The 14,204-nt window shown below is 44.3% G+C and overlaps 2 protein-coding genes across 2 annotated transcripts in view; both read left to right on the forward strand.

Moving 5' to 3' along the window:
- Positions 1 to 1,334: 1,334 nt before the first annotated feature.
- LOC110963021 (intermembrane lipid transfer protein VPS13C) overlaps positions 1,335 to 14,204 on the forward strand; it is a 104,373-nt gene continuing 91,503 nt past the window's right edge. The window contains 5 exon segments of the mRNA XM_051941096.1: positions 1,335 to 1,552; positions 5,340 to 5,383; positions 5,497 to 5,539; positions 5,988 to 6,083; positions 12,074 to 12,175. Coding sequence (XP_051797056.1) covers positions 1,453 to 1,552; positions 5,340 to 5,383; positions 5,497 to 5,539; positions 5,988 to 6,083; positions 12,074 to 12,175 — 385 coding nt within the window. The 5' untranslated portion in view covers positions 1,335 to 1,452.
- On the forward strand, positions 6,588 to 9,738 carry LOC127531532 (keratin-associated protein 4-3-like). Its single transcript, XM_051941087.1, has 7 exons — positions 6,588 to 6,623; positions 6,962 to 7,095; positions 7,130 to 7,179; positions 7,702 to 7,751; positions 8,006 to 8,223; positions 8,258 to 8,493; positions 8,562 to 9,738. Exons 1-7 carry the CDS (start codon positions 6,590 to 6,592, stop codon positions 8,755 to 8,757), a joined length of 918 nt encoding a protein of 305 aa, XP_051797047.1. The 5' UTR covers positions 6,588 to 6,589; the 3' UTR covers positions 8,758 to 9,738.

The raw sequence follows: 14,204 nt of genomic DNA on the forward strand, positions 1-14,204 counted from the left end.
AATTACATGTACTAACTTGAATTCAGGGAGCTCTGTAGTAGTTTATGGTTGATTAAAAATACAACAATAATGTTGAATTTTACAGTATCAGTGCAGTGGGATTAAACATGTTAAATTGAATTGTACAATGTTACAAGAAAAAGAACCTATGCCTAAGTTATAACTTAGGTATACCTAAGTTATACCATTACACTTTTTGAAGGTAGTCACCTTTAACAAAGAACAAACATACATAATACTACCATTGGAATGACTACTAATACTTGTATCCCAATTTAAAGTACTGAAAAACAAAAACCATTCTGACATCACCCATGGCATTTTGAGTAAGAATATCTCAGTAACTACAAATATAACCCTGCTGCTTTTTTGTACAGTGATAGAAGACAGATGGAACTGTCTTGTAGAAAAATTTGGGGTCTCTGGTACCTGTCCCACACTGAGATTTTTGCCACCCAAAATAGCCAATTAAAAATCTGGTCCATCTTTGGGAGCTCATATTTTCCAAACTGAGGTACCAAGAAAGCTCCAGTTTGCTAAGTTATCACACAAGTTTGTGTAGAATGGAACCCAGGGCTGTTAGAACACTTCTGTGCAGTATTTCTAGCACTTTTAAGGTCCCAAACCCCACTCGTGAGTAGGTGTCTCTCAATTTTTTAGCATTTTTATCAAGCCCCCACGGCCTGCAGAGTGTAGGGAAACACCTGGGGATGTTTGTGGGGCACTAGCTACATGCAGAGGCCTTGTTTACCAACTCACAGCTCTCTGGTATGTCTAGAGGCTGACAAATAACCACTTAAAGATCCAAAAAACGCTGGAGAGGCTTTTTATAGCCCAAATTCTGAAAATTTCAGACCCCCACAACTCAGAAACTATTTGAGCTACAGGCCTACAATTTAGCATAGAAAGTACTTTTGTGACTATCTAATGGTATGCACATTTAGGACTCATCTGAAAATGGTGCAGCAACACCCCCAAGGAATATCTGCTCATTTCACCTGGAATGACCCTGCGCCACCGTGCCGCAGAATACTTTGCCGAAATATAGTTTTGTGTGTCTTTCGGTTTGTTTTGTGGTTGTTTTGTGTTTTTTTGTGTTCATTTTGTGTGTTTGCTGGTGTGTGTTAATGTGTGTTATAGTGTGTGTTTCACATTGAGCCGCTTCCTTACAGACACACACCGTGTGCTTTAAAGGAAGTAATTCAGATACAAACAGTGTTTTAAAGGCAGTATTTCAGGTATAAACTGTGTTCTCGGCAGTATCTCAGGTATAAACTTTGCTGTGACTCACAGTCACCTGACTGATAGATGCGCTCCCTCTCTGTAGCCTTTTTCTGACGCGCAGACATCAATAATCGATCAGCCACAGCAGTCGATCCCAGAGATTTCTGCCACCCGGAAATCAGCTGAGTGTAGACGGTGACCCGTGCAGGTCCGAACCGGAGCTCAGTCATGGTGTTCGAGTCGATGGTGAGCGACCTGCTGAACAGGTTCATTGGAGACTACGTGGAGAACCTGGACAAGTCCCAGCTGAAGATCGGCATCTGGGGAGGTGAGCTAAGCGGCTAGCTAGCAGAGCACAGACACACAGGCCAGATTCCGTTCAGAATCTGTTCAATTTAAGACCTGTATCCCTCAGGATAGATATCATGACATATAGAACATGAGGACAGATCCAGTCCTGGGCTTCGGGTCTGCTCTGAAGGTTGGCGTCCCTCTGCACCATCAGTCAGACTTTACTGGGTCCATATTCAGCCTCCAGTCCGGACACGTCCTGGACACACGGTAGTTTATTAGAGGACCTGTCAGCTGATTAAACCCAACCGAACCCCAGTCAGAACCCCTGAGACTAGAACCAGCTCTCCCAGTCCAGCTGTTCAGGTCTGGATCACACCTGAAACTCGCTCACGTTGAATTGACTGATTATTAAATACAGTCTAGTGTGAGAACCTCAACTCCACACAGTGCCAGGAGCAAAACAAATAAGCTAACTCCCTCAGGTACCTGTACAGGTGTGTCTGGTCAGGCTGCATTCACGGACATTAAAGGGTTACTGAGACAAACAGGGTGGACAGTTAGCCTGCAGCTTATCAGCTTAAAACACACACACACACACACACACACACACACACGTTTGTACTTCTATCTTAGTGAGGACATCCATAGGCGTAATGCATTTCCTAGAGCCTTACCCTAACCTTAACCATCACAACTGATGGCCTAAACTTAATCCTTACCCTAACCCTAACCAAACCTGAATTCATACCTGTTCTCTAAAAACAAGTCTTCATCCTCAAACATGGCTGTTTCAAAGTGAGGACCGGCCAAAATGTCCTCACTTTGTAAAAATGTCCTCACTTTGATAGTTAAATGCAGAAAATGGTTCTCACCATGTAGCAAGTACAAGAACACACACACACACACACACACCACACACACACACACACACACACACACACACACACACACACACACACACACACACACACAATCCATTATCTTCAGTCTGGTTCTTTCTGTCGCCTTTAACTCATTTGATCAAACCAGCTGTTTGTTTATTTATTCATGTGGAGCTGGAACTCCTCAGATTAGTCATAGAGTCTTGGTGGCCCTCCCTCTCTAGTCTCTCAGGTGTTGAGGACATCCTGCTTTAGTTAGATTTATTCATGTTCTATCTTCCTTCCATTTCTTAATGATGGATTTAACTGGACTCCAGGAGGTCTTCAGGAACTTTAAATGTTCTTGTATCGTCCTGACTGATCAGAATCAGAATCGGTTTTATTGCCAAGTAGGTTTTTACATTTACAAGGAATTTTCTCTGGTGCTCTTGGTGCAGGTACAGATAAGTAAAATAAAATGGTAAGTAAAGAGATGTAAGAAAATATGGATAAAATAGACAAGGTATTTACAGTTACTACGCAGTAGTGATTAACCCAGCTGATTAGCAGTGGCACAGTGTTCATCAGCAATGCAGCAGAGGGGAAGAAGCTGTTCTTGTGGCGAGAGGTTTTAGTCCTGATGGACCGCAGCCTCCTGCCTGAGGGGAGGAGTTCAAAAAGTTTGTGTCCAGGGTGAGAGGTCCACCACCATCTCCACTGTCTTCTGGGCGTTGAGCTCCAGGTTGTTCCTGCTGCACCAGGTCACCAGGTTGTCTACCTCCAGTCTGTAAGCAGACTCATCCCCATCAGAGATGAGTCCGATGAGGGTGGTGTCATCTGCAAACTTCAGGAGTTTGACGGACTGGTGCCTGGAGGTGCAGCTGTTGGTGTACAGGGAGAACAGCAGTGGGGAAAGAACACAGCCTTGGGGGGAGCCAGTGCTGATGGTCCTTGGTCTCAGAGACTTGCTTCCCAGCTTCACATGCTGCTTTCTGTCAGACAGAAAGTCTGTGATCCATCTGCAGGTGGAGGCAGGCACACTCAGCTGGAGGAGCTTGTCCTGGAGCAGGGCAGGGATGACCGTGCTAAAAGCAGAACTGAAATCTACAACAGGATCCTGGCGTAGGGTTCCTGATGAGTCCAGAATGAAGTGGAGAGCCAGGTTGCACGCGTCGTCTACAGACCTGTTGTCTCTGTAGGTGAACTGCAGGGGGTCCAGAAGAGATTGTGATGGCTTTTAGGTGGGGAAGGACAGCGCTCAAAAGACTTCATCACACAGGGTCAAGCGACAGGTCTGTAATCAATGATGTATCAAGGGTCTCAAAATGATGCTTTCCCATAAACTTTTCCTCAGATTTCTTGGATCTTCGTCTTCATGATGTGGTTTTATCCAGGAGTTCTGATCCACCAGAGAGACTGGACATTCTGATCCAGGAGTCTTTATCCTCTAATCACTGACTCAGATCTCCATTAAGGACTTCTGGACCAGCTCAGTTCCATCACAGTCCTTTAGAGGGTGTAAACATTAATGCAGTCACTTATATTAGATTTATTTTTGATTAACATTACTCTGTAGGATCTTCTGCTGGAACTACGAGGTCATCAGTTTGGAGGAACTTCACCAGAAGCTCACTAGAACAAAGGATCAGTTTCAGATCAGGAGTTTAAACTGTGTGTTCAGGATGATCTGCAGCGTGTCTCATCCAACATGTTAACATCCAGGAACAAGTGATGCTGTATGTTCTGTTGTGTTTCCTCATACCTGTTTACTCTGAGAGCCTGACGAACCAGAAAGTTCACATTCTGGTTCTGGTTCAGCAGAGGGAGTATCAGCACACCTACGACTGGTAGGAGGACGGAGGTCTCCACGTTAGAGGAGGACGGGAGTCTTCAGCTGGTCCAGATGTTTCCTGAACGCCTCACAGCCACACAGAGTTTTAATGTCACATTTACCTGAAACTAGGGCTGCAACTAACAATTATTTTAATAATCGATTAATCGGTCTATTTTTTTTTTTCGATTAATCGATGAATCAGATAAAGACCATTTTTAATTTCCGCCTTCTTTATTCAGAAATAGAAGATTTGGAATGACAGAGCAAATAAAATCATTGTAGTGAAGCCTTTGTCTTCAACCATCATCAGAGGCCTCATGTCAGTGACGGTCATGCTGAGGATGCTCTCAGTCAGACAGCTGCTTGCTGTGGTGGACATGATGTCTTTCTATCATGAAGCCTGTTAATGTGATTCATCCTGCTCACTCCAACACAGACCAGTGTCTTCACTCAGACTTGTCAGAAAATTAAAACTTGAGGCTTAATCTTCAAGTTATTACCACTATAGTGTGAAAGTTACGTTTATTTATGAATACATATCCAAACTCCTGCTTAAGCTGACTAAAGTGAAATAAAAAGCGTCTCTCACACACACCCTATCACCGTCACTAATCAGCTAACAAGAAAAGGCTAGCATCAGATGAGCTACCAGAGAGACTAACATTACATTTCCTCACCATTATGGAACAACCATTAGGATAATGTAGTGACTTAAAGTGTGTGTCCACTAGATGCAACACACCGCATGTGGCATGCTGGTTCGGTTGGGCATTTCCAGCTAAAGCGTTTCGAAATAAAAGAAAAATAAAACTGAAAGCGGTCTCACGTGACCACGTAGCGGCGCGCTCGTTACCGTCGGCCATCCATGAGATTCCCCCTCTGTTCAACTCGCTCTGCAGGTGCAGTTTTTTTAAAAACTTTATTTCAGTCAACCAGCATTAACAAAGCTCTGCAGGTGAAGTAGACGGCTCTGCTGAGTGACGCATGAATCGTGCAACACAAGGAATCGATAATTAAATTAATTGCCAATGTTTTTAATAATCGATTTTATCAATTCGTCGTTGCAGCCCTAACTGAAACCAGGTGAGTTTCTCTGCTCTGCTGACTGTTATTCTGTGTTTCTGCAGGAAATGTCGTCCTGGAAAACCTGAGGGTCAAAGAGAACGCTCTGGTGAGTTCACAGAAAGAACGATGGAACCTCTGTGCTAAGATCTAATGACTCAGGTGATCCTTCAGCAGGTGTAGTTCAGGGTTCCCTGACAGAACGTTGTGTTTGTGTTTCAGAGTGAGTTCGACGTTCCGTTCAGAGTGAAGGCTGGACAGATCGGTGAGTCCAGAAGTTCCAGTCTGTTGTTTTCTTTCTGTGTTCTGTGAAGAACTTTAGTGTGGAACCTAGAACAGATATACTGTCTGCTGCAATGACCTGCTCAGCTATGGTACTTCTCCAGGTTTCTATGTGAACCTGCGGAGAACGTGTTGAGAACGTGTGGAGAACATACGGAAAACGTGTGAAAAATGTATGGAGAACATGTGGAGAACGTGAAGAACATGTGGAGAGCATATGGAGAACGTGTGAGGAATGTCTGCTGTTACATTTATTTCTAGTCTGCACTGAAGGTTCTGATACCTGCAGACTGTTTGAAATGTTCTAATGAGTTCTGTTTGGTCTGGCTCCTTCATTGCAGTTCTTCTTAGTTTGAGCAGCGGAACAACTGAGCTTCATGTTCTCTGGTGATCCAGATGTTCCTCAGAAACCTGATATATTTGTGTTCCAGGGAAGCTGACGCTGAAGATCCCCTGGAAGAACCTGTACAGTGATGCAGTGGTGGCCACACTGGAAGGTCTCTACCTGTTGGTGGTTCCTGGAGCCAGTAAGTGATGCTGAGGAACATCACAACATCTGAACCTCACAACATCACATCACCACAACATCAGAACATCATGCTGCTGAAGAGTCCTGGTCGGTCCAAGGTCTCAGTTGTTGTGTGTTCTCAGTTGTTGTGTGTTCTCAGTTGTTGTGTGTTCTCAGGTGTTGTGTGTTCTCAGTTGTGTGTGTTCTCAGGTGTTGTGTGTTCTCAGGTGTTGTGTGTTCTCAGTTGTTGTGTGTTCTCAGTTGTTGTGTGTTCTCAGATGTGTGTGTTCTCAGTTGCTGTGTGTTCTCAGTTGCTGTGTGTTCTCAGGTGTTGTGTGTTCTCAGGTTGTGTGTTCTCAGTTGTTGTGTGTTCTCAGTTGTTGTGTGTTCTCAGTTGTTGTGTGTTCTCAGTTGTGTGTTCTCAGTGTTGTGTGTTCTCAGTTGTTGTGTGTTCTCAGTTGTTGTGTGTTCTCAGTTGTTGTGTGTTCTCAGTTGTTGTGTGTTCTCAGTTGTGTGTGTTCTCAGATGTGTGTGTTCTCAGTTGTTGTGTGTTCTCAGTGTTGTGTGTTCTCAGTGTTGTGTGTTCTCAGTGTTGTGTGTTCTCAGATGTGTGTTCTCAGTTGTTGTGTGTTCTCAGTGTTGTGTGTTCTCAGTGTTGTGTGTTCTCAGGTGTTGTGTGTTCTCAGATGTTGTGTGTTCTCAGTTGTTGTGTGTTCTCAGTTGTTGTGTGTTCTCAGTGTTGTGTGTTCTCAGTGTTGTGTGTTCTCAGTGTTGTGTGTTCTCAGTGTTGTGTGTTCTCAGTGTTGTGTTCTCAGTGTTGTGTGTTCTCAGTGTTGTGTGTTCTCAGGTGTTGTGTGTTCTCAGTTGTTGTGTGTTCTCAGTGTTGTGTGTTCTCAGTGTTGTGTGTTCTCAGGTGTTGTGTGTTCTCAGTTGTTGTGTGTTCTCAGTTGTTGTGTGTTCTCAGTTGTTGTGTGTTCTCAGGTGTTGTGTGTTCTCAGTTGTTGTGTGTTCTCAGATGTGTGTGTTCTCAGGTGTTGTGTGTTCTCAGGTGTTGTGTGTTCTCAGTTGTTGTGTGTTCTCAGTTGTTGTGTGTTCTCAGATGTGTGTGTTCTCAGGTGTTGTGTGTTCTCAGTTGTTGTGTGTTCTCAGGTGTTGTGTGTTCTCAGATGTGTGTGTTCTCAGTTGTTGTGTGTTCTCAGGTGTTGTGTGTTCTCAGTTGTTGTGTGTTCTCAGTTGTTGTGTGTTCTCAGGTGTTGTGTGTTCTCAGTTGTTGTGTGTTCTCAGATGTGTGTGTTCTCAGTTGTTGTGTGTTCTCAGTTGTTGTGTGTTCTCAGGTGTTGTGTGTTCTCAGTTGTTGTGTGTTCTCAGTTGTTGTGTGTTCTCAGATGTGTGTGTTCTCAGATGTGTGTGTTCTCAGTTGTTGTGTGTTCTCAGTTGTTGTGTGTTCTCAGTTGTTGTGTGTTCTCAGATGTGTGTGTTCTCAGTTGCTGTGTGTTCTCAGTTGCTGTGTGTTCTCAGGTGTTGTGTGTTCTCAGTTGTTGTGTGTTCTCAGTTGTTGTGTGTTCTCAGTTGTTGTGTGTTCTCAGTTGTTGTGTGTTCTCAGGTGTTGTGTGTTCTCAGTTGTTGTGTGTTCTCAGGTGTTGTGTGTTCTCAGATGTGTGTGTTCTCAGTTGTTGTGTGTTCTCAGGTGTTGTGTGTTCTCAGGTGTTGTGTGTTCTCAGGTGTTGTGTGTTCTCAGATGTGTGTGTTCTCAGGTGTTGTGTGTTCTCAGGTGTTGTGTGTTCTCAGTTGTTGTGTGTTCTCAGTTGTTGTGTGTTCTCAGGTGTTGTGTGTTCTCAGTTGTTGTGTGTTCTCAGGTGTTGTGTGTTCTCAGGTGTTGTGTGTTCTCAGGTGTTGTGTGTTCTCAGTTGTTGTGTGTTCTCAGGTGTTGTGTGTTCTCAGATGTGTGTGTTCTCAGTTGTTGTGTGTTCTCAGTTGTTGTGTGTTCTCAGGTGTTGTGTGTTCTCAGTTGTTGTGTGTTCTCAGTTGTTGTGTGTTCTCAGATGTGTGTGTTCTCAGGTGTTGTGTGTTCTCAGGTGTTGTGTGTTCTCAGTTGTTGTGTGTTCTCAGGTGTTGTGTGTTCTCAGATGTGTGTGTTCTCAGTTGTTGTGTGTTCTCAGGTGTTGTGTGTTCTCAGTTGTTGTGTGTTCTCAGTTGTTGTGTGTTCTCAGTTGTTGTGTGTTCTCAGTTGTTGTGTGTTCTCAGTTGTTGTGTGTTCTCAGGTGTTGTGTGTTCTCAGTTGTTGTGTGTTCTCAGGTGTTGTGTGTTCTCAGATGTGTGTGTTCTCAGTTGTTGTGTGTTCTCAGTTGTTGTGTGTTCTCAGTTGTTGTGTGTTCTCAGTTGTTGTGTGTTCTCAGTTGTTGTGTGTTCTCAGATGTGTGTGTTCTCAGGTGTTTGTGTTCTCAGTTGTTGTGTGTTCTCAGTTGTTGTGTGTGTTCTCAGATGTGTGTGTTCTCAGTTGTTGTGTGTTCTCAGGTGTTGTGTGTGTTCTCAGATGTTGTGTGTGTGTTGCAGCTGGATCTCAGCTGAAGATGTGTCCATATAACGGTAAGCTCTCGTCTCTGAAGGTGGTGGTTCAGGTCCAGGTGTGTGGAGCTGCAGGATGTCCAGAAGCAGACCAGGATGTAGAGCTTCCTGTTGCTGTAGCCCTCTGATGGAAATGTCTCCTTCACAATAAAAGCCTCTCTGCAGCTGAGGAGCTTTTACTCTGTCGGAGCTGCAGTACTGATTGGGTTTGATGCAGGCGTAAACTAACCGTGACGTCACCCGTTGGTTTCAACGCCGAGAAAATGAAGCCCGGATTTTGCTACTTCCTGGTCGCCGTTTTGGATTTTTTGGAGCCAGTGACGTAAAAAGCGTCATCAAACAGGCTGGACCGGAGAGCAACTAGGGACAGGATTGGCTGAGGACTCTCTTATCCCGCCCACATTTTACCGCAGAGGCTTCTGTTGCTGTCTATCAAGTATAGCCACGCCCCCTGGCTCCGCCAACTTTAACGATTTATTTAAAATTCAGTATTGATTTATTTTAAGATCGGCCACCTGATCTCTCATTTTGACCATGAAAACTAACGGGAAAAAATCCTGAGCTGTAGAACATCAGTCTATCAAACTTTATTTTCTCCAAAAATGAATTGGGGTCTATGGAGCAAAAGCTTTTTGGAGCCAACCCTAGCGGACGGCGTGATATTGCAAGTTTTTGACACTTCAGGGTTGGCTTCAATTCTGGAGCCAGATGCTACGTCCATCTTTATACAGTCTATGGTTTGATGTGAAAATCTTTCTTCATGTAGAAGGTCATCATGCAGCTCCTCCTGGTCTACCAGAGCTGGGTCTCCTGTAGAATCAGCTTCTCCAATATGGGTTCTCTTCTGCAGAACGTTTCTACTCTTTGATCTGATCCTGGAGCTTCAGAAGGTTTCCTGTATGTGGAACTGTTCTGTCGACAAGCTTTGGTTCTTCACACTTCAACTGATTAACAACCAATCAGAGAAAAGCTGCTGAATGTTGGTGATGGGAACTGGAATTACCTCATTTCCTGCCCCAAAGGTTCTGGAGAAGATGTTCTGTAGGCAACAGCTGTGGCCTCAGCCGCAGCAGATGCAGCTGCTTTTGCTGCTGTAGAAGCTCAGATGTTAGAGTTAGCAGAGTACAAACGCGCGAGAAGAGCTGATAACTGAAGGTTCTGCTTCTGGAACCTCTGGGAACGGCAGTAAAGCTGCAGTCTGAGAGGGAAGGGCTCTGATAGGATGATCTGGACCAATCAGGTGTTTAAGATATGATGAGAGCTGCTCTTCAGAATTAGATGTGGGTCATTCCGTATCACATAGACAAAGATGGTTGCACCACCATCTCAGATTGTCTTCATTTTTTGTAATTCTGCAGAGGGTAAAAATGATTGAGAAACCAAAGTTACAGCCTCACAGGCCCACTGGTTTTCTTTTACAGCCTGTTGAAGGAGGGGGGTCTTCATTTTTAAGTCCGTCCTGTCATTGTTTGATGATTTTCCATAACCCTAATAACTCAGGAAGTACTCAATATATCTTCTTCAAATTTTCAAGTTCTTTAAATGTATATAGATGCATAAAATAAAGTGGTCAGACAAGTTTATGATGAAATCTGTTGATGCACCACACATTTTAAAAAGTGCCATAAGATTAAAATAAGCTGCCAAAATTAATTACCGGGTACTTAACCATTAACTGCTGCTGGGGCCCAGGATAAGGGCGGATTTTGTGTCTGGGTCATAAGCAATTTTTTGATGCATTTATGGGACACTAATGTGCCTGAGGGAGGGTAGGGAAGCTGTCAATCGGACAGGTCGTTTTTGCCAAATTGCACCATAATTAGGCTGAAAATACTCCATGTGGACAAGGTGGCACATTTTTCAATTTGTAGGTTTTGAAGGTTACCACATGAAAACTTGTAGAAAACTTAAAATGAACTTTGGTCTTGCTGTATTCATTCTCCACAGCTTTATACTATTAAGGACGTTTTTCTCTTTCAGGTGGTGCTGGAACATAGTGAACAAAATCATATGTGTTCTTATGTTTTAGTTAGTGAACCCAGGTGACACTACAGAATCCACAGCTGAGTCAGAAGACATATCCTCTGGGCAGTACGTAGCCGTCTATATGATGGCCAGTGTGGCTCGGCAAGTCCAAGTCACATTCCTCAGAGCATTGATGATTTTGAAGTACAATTTATGGACCAGCCAAGTCCTTTTACTGGCCAAAACATACGGTATGAGTGCTGTCTGCCCAAAGAACATGTCCTGTGTGTTGTCCCAGTGCCTGATGCAGTTGTTTAGGGAGGCGTTAAGGGTTTCCTGATGCAAGCATTTTGAAGAGAGTTGAGGACTTGTGGAGATCAAAGTCAAAAACTGTTGTCCTAAATAGCTTCCATGTCTCTAATATGTTTAATTTAGTGACATTTGATCGTCTTAGTTTGTTTAGGTTGTAATTTGTAAGAAACCACCAGCTAGTTAAAAACGTCTACCCCTGTACACTTTGTGCCTCATTTTCAAGATGATGACAAGCAGAACCAAAGTTCTTTTGTAGTTTTATTAAAGTTAAGATAAAGATTAAACATTTTGCTAAGTATGAAACTTGTACAACCTTGTCCATTATCTGAAATTATAGTTCAATAATAGTCATTTTTTGCTACATGACCAATGTTTGAGACATTATTGCAAGGTTGTGAATAACATTTTCAGTACTAGTCATGCTTTGATACTACTTTATGTTGGATCCTACCAAACTGAACCATTATATGAAAAGCTCGTCTGAAGAATTTTTTCACATATTGAGAGGTCTGGTATACAAAATATGAGACATATACCTTGCTTGAAGCTCCAAATATTATGTACTATATACATAATTTAGTCCTGAAAATTTCAAGCAGATATCTTGAGAGGTTCCTGAGATATAAAATGTGAAAACTGAAAAAATATACAGACGAAAACTTAAAAACCATGACCCTTGCCCCTTTTGTGGGGCTTGTAGAACCATGAGGATTGGGTTTAGGACCTCAAAATTTTGGGCTTTTCCCAATGAAATGTACCAAAGAATGGTCCAAAAAATATGAAGCAATTTTGACGGGTGGTGGGTGCAACCACTTTTCTGGATTTTTGTCTATTTGGTATGGAATGACCCATGTTAGAAGAAGGATTAGATTCTATCCTGGATTTTACAGCGAGCCATGAAGAGAAGCTAACAGGAGAACTGTAATCTCTGTTCCTGTTCCTGTCAAGAACTCTGGCTGGAGAATTATTGGGACCTCCTGATGTAGTTCAGCCGAGAAGTTCTAAATGCATGGACTAGTTCCTCAGCATCACTCTGAGACCAGATGTTCCTGATTTTACAACATTAGATGAAAGAAAATAATGTCAAAGGCAGGAACCAGGTGTTTACCTGCCAGCAGAAACCAGGTGTAGATAGAAAGGTAACTCTGCTGTTTGTCTGTTTCTCAGCCATAAAGTACGATGCAGTGAAGGAGGAGCGTTACCTGCAGGAGCTGAAGCAGAGGGAGCTGCAACGCATCGAGGAGGCGCTGCAGCTGGCTGTACGCCGAGGTAAGACATGCGACCTCTGAGCGACCTCTGAGTGACCTCTGAGCGACCTCTGCTGCAGTTTCTGTTATTCTGCTGTTTTCAAAACTTTGTGGTGAATATTTCCAACATGTACTTGTTCTGGATGAGTTTGTCTGAACGTGTAACGTGTCGTCCCGTTCATGACGTGTCGTCCCGTTCATTGACGTGTCGTCCCGTTCATTTGACGTGTCGTCCCGTTCATGACGTGTTCGTCCCGTTCATTGACGTGTCGTCCCGTTCATTAATGTGTAACATGTCGTCCCGTTCATTGACGTGTCGTCCCCCTTCATGTAACGTGTTAACGTGCGGTCCCGTTCATTGACGTGTCGTCCCGTTCATTGACGTGTCGTCCCGTTCATTGACGTGTCGTCCCGTCATTAACGTGTCGTCCCGTTCATTGACGTGTCTCCCGTTCATTAATGTGTTTAACAATGTCGTTCCCGTTCATTGACGTGTCGTCCCCTCATTAACGTGTTAAGTTGCGTCCCGTTCATTGACGTGTCGTCCCGTTCATTGACGTGTCGTCCCCGTTCATTGACCGTGTCTCCCGTTCATTGACGTGCGTCCCGTTCGATCGTGTCGTCCCGTTCATTTAATGTGTTAACATGTCGTCCCGTTTCATTGACCGTGTCGTCCCCTTCATTAACGTGTTAACGTGTCGTCCCGTTCATTGACGTGTCGTCCCGTTCATTGACGTGTCGTCCCGTTCATTGACGTGTCGTCCCCTTCATTAACGTGTTAACGTGTCGTCCCGTTCATTGACGTGTCGTCCCGTTCATTGACGTGTCGTCCCGTTCATTGACGTGTCGTCCCGTTCATTGACGTGTCGTCCCGTTCATTGACCGTGTCGTCCCGTTCATTAACGTGTCGTCCCGTTCATTAACGTGTCGTCCCGTTCATTAATGTTGTTAACATGTCGTCCCGTTCATTGACGTGTCGTCCCGTTCATTAACGTGTTTAACGTGTCGTCCCATTCATGACGTGTCGTCCCGTTTCATTGACGTGTCGTCCCGTTCATTGACATGTCGTCCCGTTCATTTAACATGTCTCCTGTTCATGGACGTGGTTCCGTCCCGTTCATTGACGTGTCGTCCCGTTCATTAACGTGTCGTCCGTTCATTAACGTGTCGTCCGTTCATTAACGTGTCGTCCCGTTCATTAACGTGTCGTCCCGTTCATTAACGTGTCGTCCCGTTCATTAACGTGTCGTCCCGTTCATTAACGTGTCGTCCGTTCATTAACGTGTCGTCCTGTTCATTTAAGGTGTCGTTCCGTTCATTAACGTGACGTCCCATTCATTAACGTGTCGTCCCGTTCATTAACTTGTCGTCCCGTTCATTAACATGTTAAGGTGTCGTCCCGTTCATTAACGTGTTGTCCCATTCATTAACGTGTTAAGGTGTCGTCCCGTTCATTACGTGTCGTCCTGTTCATTAACGTGTCGTCCCGTTCATTAACGTGTCGTCCCGTTCATTAACTTGTCGTCCCGTTCATTAACGTGTCGTCCCGTTCATTAACGTGTTAAGGTGTCGTCCCGTTCATTAACGTGTCGTCCTGTTCATTAACGTGTCATCCCGTTCATTAACGTGTCGTCCTGTTCATTAACGTGTTAACGTGTCGTCCCGTTCATGAACGTGTCCGTCCCGTTCATGAACGTGTCGTCCCATTCATGAACGTGTCGTCCCATTCATGAACGTGTCGTCCCGTTCATTAACGTGTCGTCCTGTTCGTTAACGTGTCGCCCTGTTCGTTAACGTGTCGTCCCATTCGTGAACGTGTCGTCCCGTTCATTAACGTGTCGTCCCGTTCATTAACGTGTCGTCCCGTTCATTAATGTGTCCGTCCTGTTCGTTAACCGTGTCGCCCGTTCGTTAACGTGTCGTCCCATTCGTTAACGTGTCGTCCCGTTCATAACGTGTCGTCCCGTTCATTAACGTGTCGTCCTGTTCATTAACGTGTCGTCCCGTTCATTAACGTGTCGTCTGTTTCATTAACATGTTAAGGTGTCGTT

Source organism: Acanthochromis polyacanthus, chromosome 2, assembly GCF_021347895.1.
Source record: "Acanthochromis polyacanthus isolate Apoly-LR-REF ecotype Palm Island chromosome 2, KAUST_Apoly_ChrSc, whole genome shotgun sequence".
Taxonomy (NCBI): Eukaryota; Metazoa; Chordata; class Actinopteri; family Pomacentridae; genus Acanthochromis; species Acanthochromis polyacanthus.

Excerpts from the sequence above, each read along its gene's own strand:
- LOC127531532 (XM_051941087.1), top strand. The coding sequence starts at position 6,590 with ATGTGTGTGTTCTCAGTTGTTGTGTGTTCTCAGT. Across the intron at positions 7,752-8,005 it reads CAGTTGTTGTGTGTTCTCAG|ATGTGTGTGTTCTCAGTTGT; the intron begins GTGTTGTGTGTT and ends GTGTGTTCTCAG. Across the intron at positions 8,494-8,561 it reads TCAGATGTGTGTGTTCTCAG|TTGTTGTGTGTTCTCAGGTG; the intron begins GTGTTTGTGTTC and ends GTGTGTTCTCAG.